At 38.4% G+C, this 18,081-nt stretch overlaps 1 protein-coding gene across 2 annotated transcripts in view; it reads left to right on the top strand.

The window, feature by feature from the left end:
- Positions 1-18,081, top strand: part of unc-13-4A — a 348,082-nt gene that overhangs the window by 99,502 nt on the left and 230,499 nt on the right. The window contains exons 3-4 of one of the 2 annotated variants that reach the window (XM_065228393.1): positions 16,141-16,378; positions 16,854-16,877. In XM_065228393.1, the coding sequence (XP_065084465.1) occupies positions 16,141-16,378; positions 16,854-16,877 (262 nt within the window). The remainder of the gene's footprint in view (positions 1-16,140; positions 16,379-16,853; positions 16,878-18,081) is intronic. The other variant, XM_065228399.1, reaches the window with a different exon arrangement.

Genomic DNA, 18,081 nt, shown 5'->3' with positions numbered 1-18,081 from the left:
GTTCTAGATGCACTTCCACAGTTATTAATTGAGAGCTTTCGATGCCTGTACCATTTTTGCATTGGTATAATTGTGTGGCAAGTCCAATCATACTTCTATGTCCAGGAAAGTCGAGAAATTTTACAACCCGAAAAATTCCTAGACCGGACCGGGAATTGAACCCAGCCACCTCCAGCATGGTCTTGCTTTGTAGCTGCGCCTTTGCCGACTGAGCTAAGGGAACTGCCCTAAATATCTTTAATTTTCAATCAAGTTTTAAAGACTTCTGAATTTTTTAAAAGCTCCCGCAATTTCCTTAAAGTTGGTTGAACTGGCTTGAGGTTTTTCGATCTTCCGTGATGATCTCGAAGCTGTACTGAAGTTTCCTCAAGTTCATGGTACAGCTCTGAAATAAATAGAACTGTCCTAAAAATCTTTAAACATCGCTGAAAATCTCTGAACTTCTATAAAGTTCCCAAGGATGTCCCAAAACATCCTTGAAGCTGATCTTCCCTTACAATCTTAAAACTTACCTGAACGTATCTGAACTTGTCTGAAGTTCTCATTCATTCATAAAGTTTCCTAATTCAACCAGAAGTTCTCGGGTCTTCTCTAACGTAGCATAAATTTTCCAGATATTTATTGAGACCCAATTATTTTCCAAAAAATTTGGAACGTTCCTTAATTTATCGGAATTTTCTATAATTCATCGAAACATCTTGAAAGTTACCGCAATTCAATAGTGCAACTGCTTGAACTTCCTGTAAGACCTAGGAGTATCTCTGAAAATAATAAAATTTCTTAAAAATCTCTAAACTTCACATCTAAAAATGTTGTAACATTCCTTAGATTCTCGGAATTTTCTATAATTGCTTGAAACAGCTTGAAAGTACCCGAACCTCTTTGAACTTGTCTGAAGTTCTCGTTCCTTCATTAAGTTTTCTAAATTTTGAAGACCCAATTATTTTCCAAAAAAAACTGGAACATTCCTTAATTTCTCGGATTTTTTTTTTGTAATTCAAGACCAACACCTCACCTTTTGTAAACAAACCTTGTAAGGCCATTTTCTCGCGAACCGAAGTCTGCCAAAGGAAACCAACATAATGAACAGGTAAGGGGGCCTTACAATGTTTGTTTACAAAATGGAGTTGAGGCCAGTGTTGGGAAAATATCAAAAAATCAAATCTCACCAACGCCCAAGATCACGCTTGACTTTCGTAGACAAAAATCAACAAGCAAACAACTGCGATTGGATTTGCAAGCTGTGATATCGCAGCTCGGAATATCAAGCTAACAAAACTCACCAGCTGCAATTTTCAACAAACTGTGGTGAGATTGAGTTTCATGATTTTTGCTTTACACCCGAATGTAACCGAAACTTCCATAACGGCTGGCAGCAGTCACTTCGTGTCTTCCATCGGTGAAGAGTAAAAAGAGATAGCAAACTATACTTTCTCTTTCTAAGAAAACGATGTGCAACGGAATCATTTTTGTGTCGAGTCAACTCTCAGCTTGATTTTTGCATGTTGTGAATAGTCTCGTAATATCAAAGGAGCTTGTAAAATCAATATCAAGCATGATATTTTGTTCCAATATCACGCGTGATATTGCGAGCGCATGAGAGCGGATAAATATCAATTGATTTCTGATTTTGCCAACACTGGTTGAGGCCATTTCAACTGTTGGTCTTGAATTCCTCGAAACATAATAAAACTTCTAAAAATCTCTAATCTTCTCAGAAGTTCTCTGGATTTGCCTAAAGATCTCGGATCTTTGCTAATGTTTTCAGACAGTCTTAGTTTTGCAGATCTTGTTTGAGTTTCGTGCAATTTCCGGAAGTATTTTTTATTTAGTTCGTTTATTTCTAAGGCTCAGTTGCGTTAGCTTTACGGAGCCGATAATTCATTGTACATTGTTTGTAACAAAATTAACTTAATTCGATGTTTAGAAGGAGTTGGACCGAATACTCGTGGCTCACCCGAGGTTAGAGGGGTACATTGTCGAAGAATACGATCAGGGGAGGAGCTTGGGCGTGAGGTTTCGTTGGTAAATCAGAGCGTTGTCGCCAGTATTAACGGTAGTGCGGTTCTACCCTGAAGTTTGCAGAATTCTCCTCAAGTTCTTGGTACTGAAATAATAGAACCTTTCCTAAAAATATTCGAACTTTGCTAAATCTCTGATTTTCTGTCGATCAAGGTTGCAAATACTCATTTCAGCAAAAACAATATTTTTTTTTAATTATGAGATAATTAGATGCTCTGATCATATTTTGAATTGGTAAGATACAAGAATAGGTTGAAAAAAATGTGTTTGACATATTAAACCTGTTTATTTCACTTCATGACAGCACAACCAGCGATTTTTCACACACTCACTCACTCACTCACTCACTCACTTTCTCACTCAGTAATCAGCAAATCGCTGATTGTGACTCATAGAAAGCAAAACTTACATTTTATGTTTCAAACGCATACTACGTAACCTCTTCTTGAAAGCAGGGTTGCTTCTACTCACTTGCAATAAAAAAATATTTTTTGGAGTTATGCAATCATTAGATGTTATAATGATATGTTGTACTAGTAAGTAACAAGAAGAGGGTGTAAGGTATGTGTTTGACTCATAAAACCTGTCAATTTCGTTTTCAGACCGTCACAATCAATCTTATGATTCGTGAGCGTTCACTCAGAGTGAGCGCTCATGAGTCGTAAAATCGCTGATTGTGACGCATTGAATGCAATATTGACAGATTTTATGTGTCAAACATATACTTCATGACCTCTTCTTGTAACTTACAAGTAATAAATTAGCATTATACTATTTCAGGATTTCATAATTCCGAAAAACATTTTTTTATAGCAAGAGAGTGGAAGTAACCCTGCTTGTAAGTTACAAGTAAAACATACCATCTTTTGGTTTTATTATTCCGAAAAACATTATTTTAGCTGAAATGAGTATTTGCAACCTTGGCAGTGTCAATATCTCAAAACCCAGTGGCACCGGTAAGGGTGATTGCCTCTCACCCCAAAGGGCCTGGGTTCAATCCCAGTCGGTGCCACCGGGAATTTCTGAGGCATATAATCTCTGATCTCTGTTTCCCTCAAGATAGGTAGGCTCTAGGTATGGGAGCTGCCTCCCTGGCGTCGGTAGCATTGGTATTCAGTACGGAAAACAAGTGGACGGAAAATAAATCAAGGAAAACAAATCTCAAAACTTGTCCAAAGTTTTCTAAACTGCTCAGAGCTTCTCTGGAATTCCCAAAAATAAACTTCCTTTCATGCTTTCAAAGTGTATTTGTGTTACTTCATACGCGAAGTTAACGATTTTCAGAGTTGGTTGGAAATGCTAACATGAAGCTTTAGTGTGATAATTTATTAGCTAGAGAATGATCTTTTAGAAGAGAGTAGGTGGATAGTTCCGTTAGAGTACGGCAGTATGAAAATTGAATAGAAGTTGAAAATGAGCGAAGGGCCATTAATGCGACAGTTTTCAAAGATAGACGCACATCTTTTGCCTAACCCGTACGATGTACGCGGAGACTTGAAGTATGTCTCCAAGTCTACAGGCAGGCCGTACTCTAACGGAACTATCCACCTACTCTCTTCTAAAAGATCATTATCTAGCTAATAAATTATCACCCTAAAGCTTCATGTTAGCATTGACGGTGACGGGTAGTGTGAAAAAAATTCACAAGCTTGTCGTTATATTTGGATATAAGTCACCTAGTGAGTACTGCTGAACACATTTTAGTAGATCGCTAGGAGATTCTTCTTGGACGTCATTTAACAGTAGTGGAATCTGGGATTTAAACACTTCCGATTCAGAAATAAGTTCAGCTCCATCGACATCTGAGGAATATTTTAAAGCAAAATCAGCAGCATATTTCTTCATTTCGTTCCATTCCATTGATTTCAGGTTGTTTCCATAAAGAAATGAAAACTCTTTGAAAATCTCCGCAAGTCCATCGTACCTTGAAATCAATTCGTTAATCTTTTTTTTTTTCGAAGACATTGTCAATTTTCAAACCAAATTGCTTGTGGAGAGATTGTTGCTTCACGGATACATCGTTAGATTCGTCTGCAAATCGTTTTTTCTTCCGCTGTATTGTTTCCGGAAAGAGGTCATCGATTCCCATTTCACTACAAAGAGGTTTAGCCATGGAGGTTACCACATCAATAAGTCCTTCACGCATTTCATTCAGTGTCGACAACAGTCTCTGGATCAACTTGTGTGCAGTATCGATTGTCATATTATGTTTTTGAAGCGATACAGCAGACATTTTTTCCCCTATGTTCGGGGAACTCATCACTGCGACCAGTAACTTGATCTATTGTAGTAGATCCCGTGTCCTAAGTTTAGTGCATGTCGTATTACCAACAATCAATACGAAACTATCGATTTTAAATTGGCTCACTACTTGACTAGCCTATTGGTTCCAAGCAAATCGATTAACGAATCCCATTCTAGTCGAAATTCTAGTACTTCACAATGTTTGTTTTGATTTGCTATGAAAGTTTGACAGATAAAATGAGGGGTTATTTGATTTTCCTATGTTTCGAGGGGTGAATCGATTAGCTTGGGACCGAAGATAGTACCAGAGCTGAGCCAAAAAGTTGAGCTCGTTTATTCGGGACCTTCTGGTCTTAGCACAGAGAACAGACGTTGAAGCTCGGTCAGAAACTTGTGTAAAATAAGTGGGAACGTCGCCGTTACGTGGTGTTAGCATCTCCTGATTTTCTCTCTAAATTTTCCACTTTCGACCAATTTGGCGCTAGTATCGATAAATTTTCTGTTGAAAATTGCCACTTGGCGCTACTAGCACTTAGTGTCTAGTGTAATTTGTGCAACGCCAGCGCCATCATGTTGTGAAAGAGGATTTTTAAGTGGGGAAGTCGCCGTTAATGGCGCAGAAGTCAAATAGGAATCCTTACACAAGTTTTTAGAGAAATTTTGTTCCAGCCTCCATGTCTGTTCTCTGTGGTCTTAGAGTTACCTCTATGGTCGTACTGCAAAAATCTTCATTATCCAACTTGTTGCATATATAGCTATTAACACTTCTCATTTAATACATTTATCACATAATCTCAGTTTAAACAAAATTTACCCTCAGATTTTGTATTTAGAAGATGCCGTGCTCAGCAAACAGCTCATCCCCGCGCTAATGGAGGAAAATGCCTTCATTATGTACCCAAAATCCAATAAAGTGACGGACAAAATCCCCAAAATAATCCACCGAAGCAATCAAAAACAGCGAAAAAACTGAAAATACCCTTGCGACAATAAAAAAAAGAATACCAATAAAAGTTGCACTAAAAGTCCTCATCATATTTGAATTTCATTTCGTTGTGATCATATTTTGTTCCATCCCCATCGCAACCAAACCGCATCGCACCGAAAAGCCAGAAGAGCCTAGGACGACGACGCAGTGATAGAAATGAAAATTTATGTCCAAATGCCAATTCGACCATTAGGTAGTTGCTCTGTGGTGCCACCTAGTGATGAAACTTCGCCCAGTGGATAGGATTTTCCTTTCATGCATTTTTTTTTTTTTTGGCCCTGTTATTATTATTCCACCGCTCCAACTCTTGGCAATGGGAATGGAAGGTAAAACAAAAAGTTGGGCCATAAAAAATAGCCTTTAAGGGGGGACACCGGAACATTTAATTCATCTCGCCCGTTGCCCAACGAGGTAGCGAAGAATGATCCCGTGGGAAAGGATGGCGGACACGTGACGCAAAGTGGTGCGATACTTTTTTTCGTTTTCGTGCTGTTGCCTAACACGAAATCAAGTTGCAAATTTTATTCAAACGAGTCGTCCATCTCATCTAGCGGGGAAGGTACAGTATTCCCTCGTTAATCCGATACCTTTCAGCCTGAGTTTTGATCCTTTGACGATGTAGAATTAAAATGAATGCTGTCGTTTTAGTTCACCGAAATGTTTGACAAATTAACAAGGATTAACTGCACGTTGATCGCGTGTTGTTTTTTTTGTTGTTTCTGTTGATTTTTCGTTGACCCCCGACCGGTGATGTTATCCTACCTGACAGGAGTATAAAAACAAGATAAAAGGACTACACCGCGAGGGAAAAGTTTTATACGACTCATTTCGATAAATATGATGGTAAATTTGATGACTTGAAACAGAGAAACGTGTAGCAAAATGAAAAAAAAAAAACAATAACAACCGAGAATTGAAATAAAACAAACAAAGAGCAAAATGCTTCGTTCGTTTGACGAAGGTGCTCAGCGTCGAGCATTGGATGGTGTGTTTCAAGTTTTTTTTTATGAATTTAGAGTGGGTGTCTTCTCGCTTCAAAAAGATGGGAGAAAGCTTGAATTAAATAAAAAATCCCATTGCGCGGACGTCGTGCAAAGCAACAACGTGGCGAAGTGCGATGGATTGTTGTTGAGTCATTTGCTGCGAGTGCGACATGATTTCGGGATGAAATGAGAAATTAAATCGACATCTGGGTTGCCATTTTTTATGGTTGTCAGTATTGTCTGTTTCTTTGGAAACAAAACGCGTCGAAACCGTCGCACAAATGGTCGCCATATAAATTCCAATGGCGACGATTTCTGCGACGGTTTCAGCGGCGCGGTTTGTTTTCAAAGAAACAGCAATAGAGAAGCGAAAAAAAACTGGTGGTGAAAGGGAACGCAATGTGGATGCGAGAACAGTTGGAGTCGTTAGAAAGCGATTAGATTCTATTTAGCCGCTTGAGCGGGAGATGAGAATGTGCTTGATGGTGATTTGAAGAACTGGAGTGTCCTTCAGCATTGATGGAGTGGAAAATGATTCATTTGAACTAATAAAACATTGCCGGGAGAACAATTTAGATACCGTAAATTCCTGGTTTTGAACAGCGGAAGTGTAATCAGAGTCGTATTTCGGGTGTTTTTTGCTTGGTTGGCGAATATTCGGTTCTGCGCCCCTGTTTTCAATTGACAGGAGACCCAGAAAACCGGAATGCATATATATTAAAGTAATAGGGATGGTGTACCAGTTATAACTAGACGTTTCTTTTATGGTGTGTTCCAATTATGGCCTATAGGATTCTCATTAGCCATAATTGAAACACACAACAATAGGAACGTATAGCCATAAATGGTACACCTACGCTAGTCCATTTTACGAAATGACAGGAGTCAGTTTGCCTGACAGAGGGGAGACAAAAACTTCAAAATAAATGACCTTTTTTTTAATATAACTTGATACTTCACAAAATGGATCTAAGAGTGCTGTGCTTGTAGATGGAGCGAAAAAATTCCTCCCGTTAAATTTTTGGATTTTACGTTGTTCCAGATTTTTTTTTTTTTGTCATCAGAAAGATGATATTAGTGACGAGCGGATACTTGAATTTCTTGAATAGTGTTCCACAGTATGCGGATTGTGTCGGACGGCCAAGTACAGTTTCAAGACTACATTCGGGACATTCCGTGCAAGCTCTACTACAAACCGGATTACCCCGTTAAGCAAACCGTCTACAATTGCGACTTCCCCTCCAACACATCAGGCCAGCTTGTTTGGGTTCACGATTTATTTCATTAAATACGCAGAGTAGGCTGTGCCTTTGAACAAGTTTGACGTGAACTTTCGCCGCTGTGATTTTTTTTGACGAGTAAAAAATAGGAAAATATATTTCGCCATATTTTTATAACAATATTAAATACCAACCATCACACCGGTCCAGAAGCCGCTAACAAGGAGTTCAAGCAAAGAGTCAAGAAGGAGCTCCGAAAACAAACTCCCCCACTGAACCCCCGACGTTATTTCGTTTGCGAAGACGCCACGGAGAAGCGACCCAGTTATTGTGTAGTTGGATTCGCTGGAGGAGGAATTGTTTAAAAATGACTAGAGAAAATTAAGCATCGGGAATGCGCTCCCGGATATTTTGATTTGGTGAGTACGTTCCAGTTGAAGATTGTTCTCTCTAAATAACCCTTTTTTGAATACATTTCATTAATTAAACATTATTATATGCTGGGTTTGGAGGGGCAGCCTAAGAGTTTCAAAGGATTTGTAGACTGGACAAGGGTTCGTGGATTTGCCAGTCCCTTGTCACGTGTTGATAGACGTACATCTTGTCGTTTGTCTTCCAAAGGTCTTCAATGAAGTTTATTCACCCTGCTGCAGAACTTTACAACCAGTGAAGTATCTGCAGTCATAGGTAATCCTTGCACTGTTGGTGGGTTCTATTCACATCACATCACACGATTTATTTCAATAAATACGCGCCAATTAATCAATACAGCTTGATTGAAAGTTCCAGTACATTGTTAATGATTTCAACATTGAAATGTATTGGAGCGGGGCTTATCGTATACGAAAATAGCTTCGTAATGCTTGCATTCTTGAAATGGGCCTTTGGAGTTACGATAGAGCTGTCACCTGCTAACTCCCGGATTTAAGCTTCTTTTTTTTTTAGCTAGTTCGTTTATATGGAAGGCTTAATCGAGGATTTAAGCTTCTTGTAATTATTTAAATAAAAAATTGTTGCAGAAGGATTCTATCCATAATGCCACTGTCAGTCAGACACCTTTTTTAAATATAACTATTAAAACAAATATAACAAATATAAATATTAAATATTTTGAGACAGTTTTTGGAACTTTTACTCAAAATTACTAGAACAAATTTACTGTGTTTATTTTTCCTAGAAAACCTTTATTTTTCTCCTCAACTTTGTCTAAGACGTAAATTTGATCAACAGTAACATTTTCGTGCCACAATTTATTAAAAAAAAACGCTTCTCTGAGAAAAAAAAACGCAAGATCAAAAATGAACGAATTTTAGCACAAATGTGAATGATTGCCTATAACAAACAATTACGCAAAGTTTTATGCAAATCGGATAAGGTTATGTCTGATCAATTCGTCATTTGGCGTGTAGGTTTGGCGTTTAGATTCTAAAATTACAATGGATTTGTCCTCATAATTTTCATTAAATTTCCTTGAGACTCTCTGCATTATTTCTTTGCAAATAGGGGAGAACTTCTTTGGCCTAAGCCCCCATTTTGGGCCAATCAAGCAGAAAACATCAAATAAATCCATGATTTCGGCGTTAACAGGTAAATTATGCATTTAGTGCCACACTTTAGTTCAAATTCTGTATTCTCAAATACAAATGAAACGCTCCGACCGAATCAATCTTTATCTTCATCTGATAGGCCGAAGTGAATTCATTGGCGTTTCAATGGCGTTTCAATGGCGTTTCAATGCGTTAGGCCGAGTTTAGAATCCGTAGGCCGAGTTTGGCGTCAAGAAGCAGTGTTAGACTTTTAACAATATCTCAACAATTTGTTTCTCTTTATCAAATCTTACGGTACGTACGGAAAGGTAAATAAATTTGAAAGCCATCAGTAACAGTAACATTCCGTTTGGTACACGCAAAAAATCATGATTCCGTGAACTGCTAGTTCATCTGAATTCATGACTTTATTCCCGTAAACGTGATCACTTAATTCGGATTTTCAAGAATTTAATCACAAATCCAAGAACATACATAGTTCACACCTATTCAGTGCAACCAAAAAAATCGTAACGCTATATGAAATTCAAATTGAAATCATGATTTCGTGAACTATGAACCCATAAGCGTGATTTGGTTCCTGCTATCGTGAACTTGGATCACGAGCAGTTATTTATGACCAGTTGTTTGACAGGCAAGGTGTCCCGGGGCAAGGTTCAAGTTCACTTATATCAGCTAGATATGAACTATTCCGGGGGTGGCAGCAGCGAGCGGTGGCAGTAAAATTAATAAACCAACCAGTGCTGAATTCACCAATCAATATATTTTATGCAGCGAATGATCGTCTAGTTTACGGGCACTGGTACAGCAGCAATTTCGTCTAGCTTCGGAGTGAACAGTGGAGCCGGCTCCAGTGCAGGTGTTTTGGGCGCTAGCTGCTTTGAAGAGTTGTCTGGATTTTTCCCCCGGGACTGGATTTGTCCTACGCTTCTTCTTCTGTATCGATGACTACCTTGGCAGGTTCTAGGCTTTCGTGGTCGTAATTTAACTGCAGATTTTTCGGTGGTGCTAACGGTAGATCTTGGTAAACTACCGGCAGTGGTGCACCGATTGTTTCATGATCAAAACATTGACAATAATATTATTGTTTACATTCTGAAGCTCATGAACCATGCTCCCGTTTTCTAGAATAGGTTCACGATATCAAGCACAACTCATGAACTTAAATCATGTTTACCAGAACTCAAAATCATGATTTTCAAAACCAAGTTCACGTTTCTATGACTTCTATTACCATTGCTGGTGCCCGGTGCACCGTAACGCAGGCTTTACGACTATTTTGTGAAACAATGTTCACGATTCCATGAATTTTATTCATGGTGTATATTCGTAAACAAAAAATTTACTTGTTCCGAAATTTCAGAACGGATTTTTTCCCGTGCTAAACTACGCTAGGGTTGTACCTAAATAGGCCGAAAATGGAGAAGTTAACCCTATTAGCAGAATTCTATTCCCTTGAGATTCTTCTTGAACTTTCTTGAACCTCTTTTCAGAATTTCCTTTAATTATCCACAAAATTATTCTGGTTTTCTCCCCAGAACTCTTATAAAAATTTCTCAAATTCATTCTGTATCGAAGAAAATTTAATTTCGAAACATCTGCTTTCAACAATTAATCTAAGACAAATGAATTGCACATATAGTCATTTCAATTTTATCTTTATTATCTTAAATAATTTCACATAACCGTAATTTCAAATCATTCTCATTTATTTTCAAGACAGATGTTTACGGTATACCTTGGTGCAATAGGACCACTGGAAAACTGCATAGGTTTTGTACAACATAAGAAAAGATTTTCAAAAATGGAGCTGACAAAATTGGGTCATGCCTGACTTGTCTGAGGATGAGATTTGAACTCGTGACTTTGGCAAAAGACGTGACTAGAGAGGGTCTAGTGTAAGAGAAGAGCGACTGGCTGGTTTTGATCAGTGTTGTTAACCATTTGTCTATGCCTCTAAAATAAAGCTAAGTTCATTACAAAAATACGAACGAAAAAAAGGAAAATTCGATATAGGGGAAATGCATGTAATGTCGGCCTAAGTGTTCCTAATTTGGGCCCATACATAAATTCAGCAATCGACTAAATTTTCAATAGCAACCAAAAATATCCATTAGTACCGTCCCAATAACGCGTTCATCTAGATAAAATTAATAAATAGCAGATTTTTAGTGATGGGCCCAATCTTAGATCCATAGGCCAACATTAGAGACATTTCCCCTATGTCTCAACTAAAAGGCAGGCATATCAAGAAGACTTTAGCATTCAAAAATTGTTAGAGAAAAAATCGTTTCGGTGAATAATCAAGATTGCAAAAATTGCCTGGGGTCATATTGGTCCCAAAATACAGACAAAGGGTTAGAGATAAATAGATCAGATGAGAAGCAGAATTAGGAACGTCTTCGATAGAAATAAGAAGTCTTTAATTATTGAACGTTCACCAAATTGTAGAATATTAAAATACTAAAGACTATCTCCTTTTGCTTTGCTCAATTGTTGGAGTCACAAAATATTGTAAAATTTTCTAAATGCTAATCGTTTAGAATTGATTTTATGTTCAACATTGCAAGGACTAGTATTGCAAGGTTTTTTTTTTGGTTGGTTTAAAAAAAAATATGTTCAAAATGTTTAATGTTTACCGAAGCAAATTTTAAAAATCTGTCACTGTCTGGTGAAAATGAAATTCAGATATCGAGCAAACAAACCATGAGTTCAAAACCCTAATAAATCTATTCTTTGGATCTTAATTTCTTGCAAACTTTAGATTCCTTAAACAATTTGTAAAACCAGTTTATCGCTTTTCCACCCTGGTTAATGATTAATTCTGGTCTTCTTCCTAATGGTATTGAGCATGACTCCCGTTATCTTTATCAATAATTTGAATGAGATAATCTGAACCTTGTTTCTAAAAAAAGTTCTTGGGAAAATGAAAAAAAAATATGTTATGAGGGTTTTTTAGGGAAATTAAAAATATCCAGGATTGAAAAATCAGTTGATTGCAAGACTTAAAACTAACTAAATTTTAACACGACTAGAAAAAAAAACTTGAAACTTGAAGACAACCCTTAAAATTGTGTAAGGTTCTGGCACTCTGGAAACCAACATGTTTATAAATAATTATAAACATATTGTATTTTTATACAAATTCATAAAATACCGATGACATATGCTGAAGTATTACTGAAAATTCAGTATCGGTTAAACGATGATCGACCTAGTAGTCCATACGGTATAATAGCGGTCGGTATAATGGTATTCAGCTAATCAGCGTCTAACCTAATTCTCCATAAAACAAATTTTGCCCCCCCCCCCCCTTATCCAAAACCATTCTACGCCCTTAAACCGGTACCCATACATAAAAGACAGTACTTTAATTTGAACCAAATTAATGAGAGAAGTTCAAAAAATGATGAGGTGGGCACTTTATTTTGCCTATCAGTGTAGGTGCCCAGGTAACAATTTGATGCTTAACAAGCATTGTTCCATCGATTTTAATTCTGCCTTAGTTTGAATAATTGTTGTACATAGACCACGTTAACCTTTGTTCAGCTTTTAAACATCTATTTCTGATTATTTTATTCAGCCAAATGCTTAACAGTTATATAAATTATAAGCTTTTTAAGGCATTAAATAACAGTCTTCTCCAACCCTTGTTCAGCCTTCTAGTTTTACAAAGTAAAAATAATAATGGAAGACCGCTTCATATCTCATATATTTTTATATGACCGCAACAAGATGCTACTAATTGAATTAACATATTTATATTATTTTTATAAGTCTAAAAATTACCTTTGCATTTCGGGATTCGAACCGGCAGTCACTGATTCACAGGCACCAATCATACTTACTGGACCATTTAAGCATTAACTTGAAACACGTCAAATTTAAGTTGAATAACAGCAACCGGAAGAGTATTTTAAAGCAATGCAGAATTGTAAACAACAACTGGTGACAGTAAAACATTCCTCTCATTTTCAAGCCAAGTTAACACAATGTGACCACAAGTGCACAATTTATTTCGATGGTCATTGGGAAGCTATTTTAGTGCTATAATTGAGTTATATTTTTGGAATTCTATTTGAAAATTCAATGCATTACAGCAGTCAAAACACAGAAATACAAATGTTAATACCTCCGGCGTCGTCGCAGCCCACTTCTATTACTACAAAGCTCCTCTACCCTTGTCTCTGCTGCTGGCGCTGCTTGGGATTAGAACGGTTGGCAGTTAATTTAGATGCCAGAAATGGGGCCTCCCTTAGCTCAGTCGGTAAAGGCGCAGCTACAAAGCAAGACCATGCTGGAGGTGGCTGGGTATTCCCGGTTCGATCTAGGAATTTTTCGGGTTGGAAAATTTATCGACTTCCCTGGGCATAGAAGCATGATTGGACTTGCCACACAATCATATCAATGCAAAAATGGTACAGGCATCGAAAGCTCTCAATTAATAACTGTGGAAGTGCATCTAGAACAGTAAGTTTGAGAGCACGCAATAAGTTAGTATGCGATATGCAATAAGCTTGAAATGCGAAGAAGAAGAAGAAGAAGAAGAAAATGCCAGCAATGCAATGAGTGACACTGACTACATTTTAAAAATCAGGCTATCGAAATATTTGTAGTGCATTACTGATTTGTGGAGTACTGTTAAGCTAAAATAAGGCTTGTTCACTCTTTAGATCAGCCTCGATAACTTAGGTTGAATTGTGGGGATACAATTAGCTTCATGCACTACTAATCAACTATATATTCAGCCAGCTGTTAATCAGCTTTGTACACCTTAAATCAACCAATAATCAACTTCTGTTCTTACTGTTTAGCTTGAATTGTTACTTGGGTGCCAACGTTGGATTTTACCAAGCTACAGATTCTCGAAAATGTTTTAAGTCAAGGATCCGCAAAATCTCACAGCTATGGTTTTTTTATTTTTATTAAACATTATATCATGAAAATGAGATAGAAATGCAAGTTCTAATTTTTTTTTAAATCTCGCAGATTGGTAGAATCTCAAGTATTCAAAAATTAGTCCAAATTAGGAATGTTTGAGCATTGTCAAGTCCAAAATATCAAAAAATATTATTTTTTTTAGGTTTCAGAATTATAAAAATGTTTGCAATTCTGGATTCGATAAGACTCTCAAAATATAGATGCAGACTTCCCTGAATGCACAAGTATTAGTGCAGAGCTTTGGGTAGTATATAAGTGTTAGTGTAGAACTTTGAGTAATTTATAAAAAAAAATTGATGAACACGAAAAAATCCGGATACATTAAAAACGTTGCCATTAAGGCATTTTTGAGCAACAATTTTCAAAACTTCACTTAATCAAGCTAAGAGTGTATAGAATCACAGTAGGCATTGGTTGTCAGGATAAGTTCATTTGTTTACATCATGGCTTCACCGGAGCAAGCACGTCGTGATTCGATCCTGGCAGTTTTCGATCAAATTTCTGGCCATTAATTTTATACCTCGGTTGACCGGCAGAGTGCCGCGGAATAATGTAAAATTAAAGGGAAGAGTGCCCCGGAAGAATGTAAAATCAAAAGGAAGTCGAAATTCCCCAAAAAGTTGCTTGTCTGGCAAGCAATCTGCAATGGTGGGCTGAAAAGCGAAACATTCGTTACTTCTGGGACCATGAACCGACAAATTTACCAAGAGGAGTGCCTACGGAGGAGACTACTGCCTTTTCTGGAGCAGCATGAGGTGGATTGCCTATTCTGGCCGGACTTGGTAAGCTACCACTACTCAAATTCCACCAAACAGTGGTACAGCAAAAATGGTATCACAGTGGTTCCCAAGGAAATGAATCCGGCCAATCCTCGGGAACTAAGATCAATTGAGGAATACTGGTCAATTGTGAAGCACATACTGAAGAAAAAGGGTAGAACTGCAATTCACCTGAAGGATTTCAAGCGGAAATGGAATTTGAAAACCAAAAAAGGGGGATCAGGGCTCGTGCAAAAGAAAAGTTCGAGCAGTGGCCTATGGTAAGAAGGAAGACTGAAAAAATGGTCTTACAATAACCATAATACCTACTTATGTATAGCTGTTACATTGAACTATGAAAAATAAAACGCATTTTTAAACCCCAACAAGATTTTCGCGTTCGGATTTTTTTCGTGTGCAACCTTTATCATTGAGGTATGGTCGTATGTGTACAGGGTTTTCTTTCATTTACTCTTAAACAATCAGACAAACGACAGAGAAGACTATTGACGTCTGGGGATTGGCCTGGCGTAGTTGTTAGCATTCACACCCCTCCCACAAATCTCATCCCCTGTCAAGAAGTATAATAAAGCAATAGCTCGGTGTCATACTCGGCAGATATACTTTTGGAGCGCCATAGTCGGAATAATTTTCACTTACTCCTCAGCCATTGGTTTTAGCACGTTCCTAATTTAATAATTTTTTTCATAGATAATAATGCTAAAAAATGATGAAAATTATAAATGGAAAGAGAGCTCCATTTTAAACAATCCTCCTAATGAAATTGTATGCTATCATATCTTATAACCAAACGTCCAGGTTCGTTTGGTGTACCACATATAAAAAAAAACAGTCAACTGGTGCATTATTTTTATTGTATCGAGTTTTATTCGCTCGAATCAAATGACTCATCTTAATGCTAACGGAAATGAAAATGCACTGAACTGTCGTCGCTCGTGATCGTAACTGTAATGTTCGCTATATGAACAGACTAACAAATACCATAAAAGAAGAGTATGAAAATGGAAAACCCATTATAGTTCCTTCCAGCAGCAGCCGCCATTGCGGGGGGACACTTCCGGCTCATGCCCAACGCAACAATGTTATCTTTTCCCAGCCATAATGCTTTTAACGAAATTGAATCATCCAATTACTTAGTTCACTGCATCTTCCGAGACGACGAGAGATAGTTGGAACTAACAACAACAAAAAAACATCAGGCGCAGTTATTTAAAACTGCGTTGGCCTAATTTTGCAGCCCGCCTAGATCCCATGGGGACGTTTCCAGTTCCTCTCGATTGAACGAGCGCGCGATGCTGTTATCGTTTGGATTTATGTTGTGTACACACTGTAGATGTAACCAATGCCTACACCACTTCGGAAACTATACCTACTCAATAACACAACGTTTCCTATCGGTTTCTGTTCCTTCCACAGCGTCCAGGAGAATGACGGTTCCTACTTCGAAAGCTTCACTGCCCTGTCGTGGAAAAATGAAAACAGACGGATGTCGGCGGTCCGCGCGGTGGAAACCCGCGCCGAGGTACTGCCGGAAAACGATAACGACCGACTGCTGGAGGACGACATCGAACGTTCCGAACAGAAGGAGCATCTATATCTGGACGTTCTATACGCGATTGCCAATACGGTGGGCGCTCCGGCACCGGGTGGACAGGTAACTTTCATACATTTTCTCCTCCCCTTTCCGCATAGACTCAAATCGAGCAGAAATGTGTCCTTTTCTCCACCGAGACACACGGCGTGTTGTAAACCTATCGAATGGCTCCCCCGTGCACAACCCCAATTCCCCGTTTTATGTGACACATCTTTTACCGTCACGTTTGTGCTCACTCCCCCTCTCTTTCTCTATACATATCTCGTAACGTAACAGCACCATCCCTGTGTCGTAAAAATCTATCGTTTCTTCTCTTTTCTCGTTCTCTTTCTATCTCACTATCTCTCACCTGTGGACTGTCACCACTGTCTTCTATATCCTTCTGCAATGAATGTGTGTTGTATGACAAAAAAAAAACTGCACCACCAACCGCGACGACACTGCTACTTCTACTGCTATCTGCCACCCACCACCCACTACTACTCGACACGTGCGTGTGCCGCTGCTCGACCATCGCCGGGGTCCGAACCGGTAGTACAGCGAAAAAAAGTGGCTGCAAGTAAATATACTTATCCCTATCTACTAACAGCTATAGCCCGAGATGCGACCACGAAAAAAAAAGATGTTCATCCAATTTCATTTCTCCTCACCCACTCATCCCTTCTTACCGCTAAAACTTCTTTTGCGATGTTGTGTGTACCTGTGTAGGTGTATTTGATGCGCGTTTCGTTTTTTTTTTTTTTTCGATTACCGTCACATTTGGGATGCTATAAGAGCAACTCCCCACTCCACAACTGGCTGCTGGGCTGTTACCATATGTGAGCGGTTGTGTACCTTCCTACTTTGCCAGACTAGAATATCGAAACACCATTTGACATAATCCGATTCCGGTCGATTGCAGGTTAACCGACGGCGACGACGACGAACAAATAAGAAGGAAATTGGTGGGATGTAGGATCGCTTTAACGAATCTGCCGGAAGGGATTAGAGCGTGGTAGCACGGTTACGGAGGATGAAAGATTTTTGATCATTCAGAAATCCGGACCCATCTTCAATTCGTAACAATCAGCTTTGAAAATTACTCACTCACTCATGTATCCTGCACATTGAAATTAAAGATGGACGGATGCTCACTTTTACCTTAACCTGGACCCAGGTTAACCTCCTTCATTTGCTTGTTGAGGCTCCACCACCGTGAGCCCCTGGGTCTGCCTCTGCTGCGATATCCTTCCGGGGTCCAAACCACCGCTTGCTTGCAGATTTTGTGACCGATCCACCTCCACTGACGTTCTCGAATTACTGTTGATATAGGCATCTGATGGCTTTGAAAATTAGAGAAAGGAGCAATTTCACGTCAAATGGCGAATCGTAAAAACTCGTCCTTTAACGATTTGCAACTCCAAGGGTATTCTGAGGATAATTTCATAAAGTTTGTGGTAGAAAATGAATCCAGAGCATAAGTCCTTGGAATTTGTATTTAAATACTAAAAAGAAGATTGCAATTAAATCTAAGAGTAACTCCAGGACATCTTCAAAGGAATTTGGAGTTTGCCAAACAAATTATGAGAAGAAATCGAAGGAATTTGTGAGGAGAAATGCCAATGAATTCTTAGGAGACTTTCAAGGTGAGTAGAATGCCAAGGAAAGGAGTGAGATTCAAAAGGAAATCGGAAATTAATTCAATGAATATTCAGAGAATATATCCAAAGGGTTCATATTCAAGGTAATTCCGAGGAAAACTATAAAAAAAATTCGGAGGATAA

Source organism: Ochlerotatus camptorhynchus, unplaced genomic scaffold (genome assembly GCF_037179485.1).
Source record: "Ochlerotatus camptorhynchus isolate MF236.1 unplaced genomic scaffold, CSIRO-AGI_Acam_v1.1 ptg000023l, whole genome shotgun sequence".
NCBI lineage: Eukaryota > Metazoa > Arthropoda > Insecta > Diptera > Culicidae > Ochlerotatus > Ochlerotatus camptorhynchus.
This window is presented reverse-complemented; position numbering and strand designations above follow the sequence as displayed.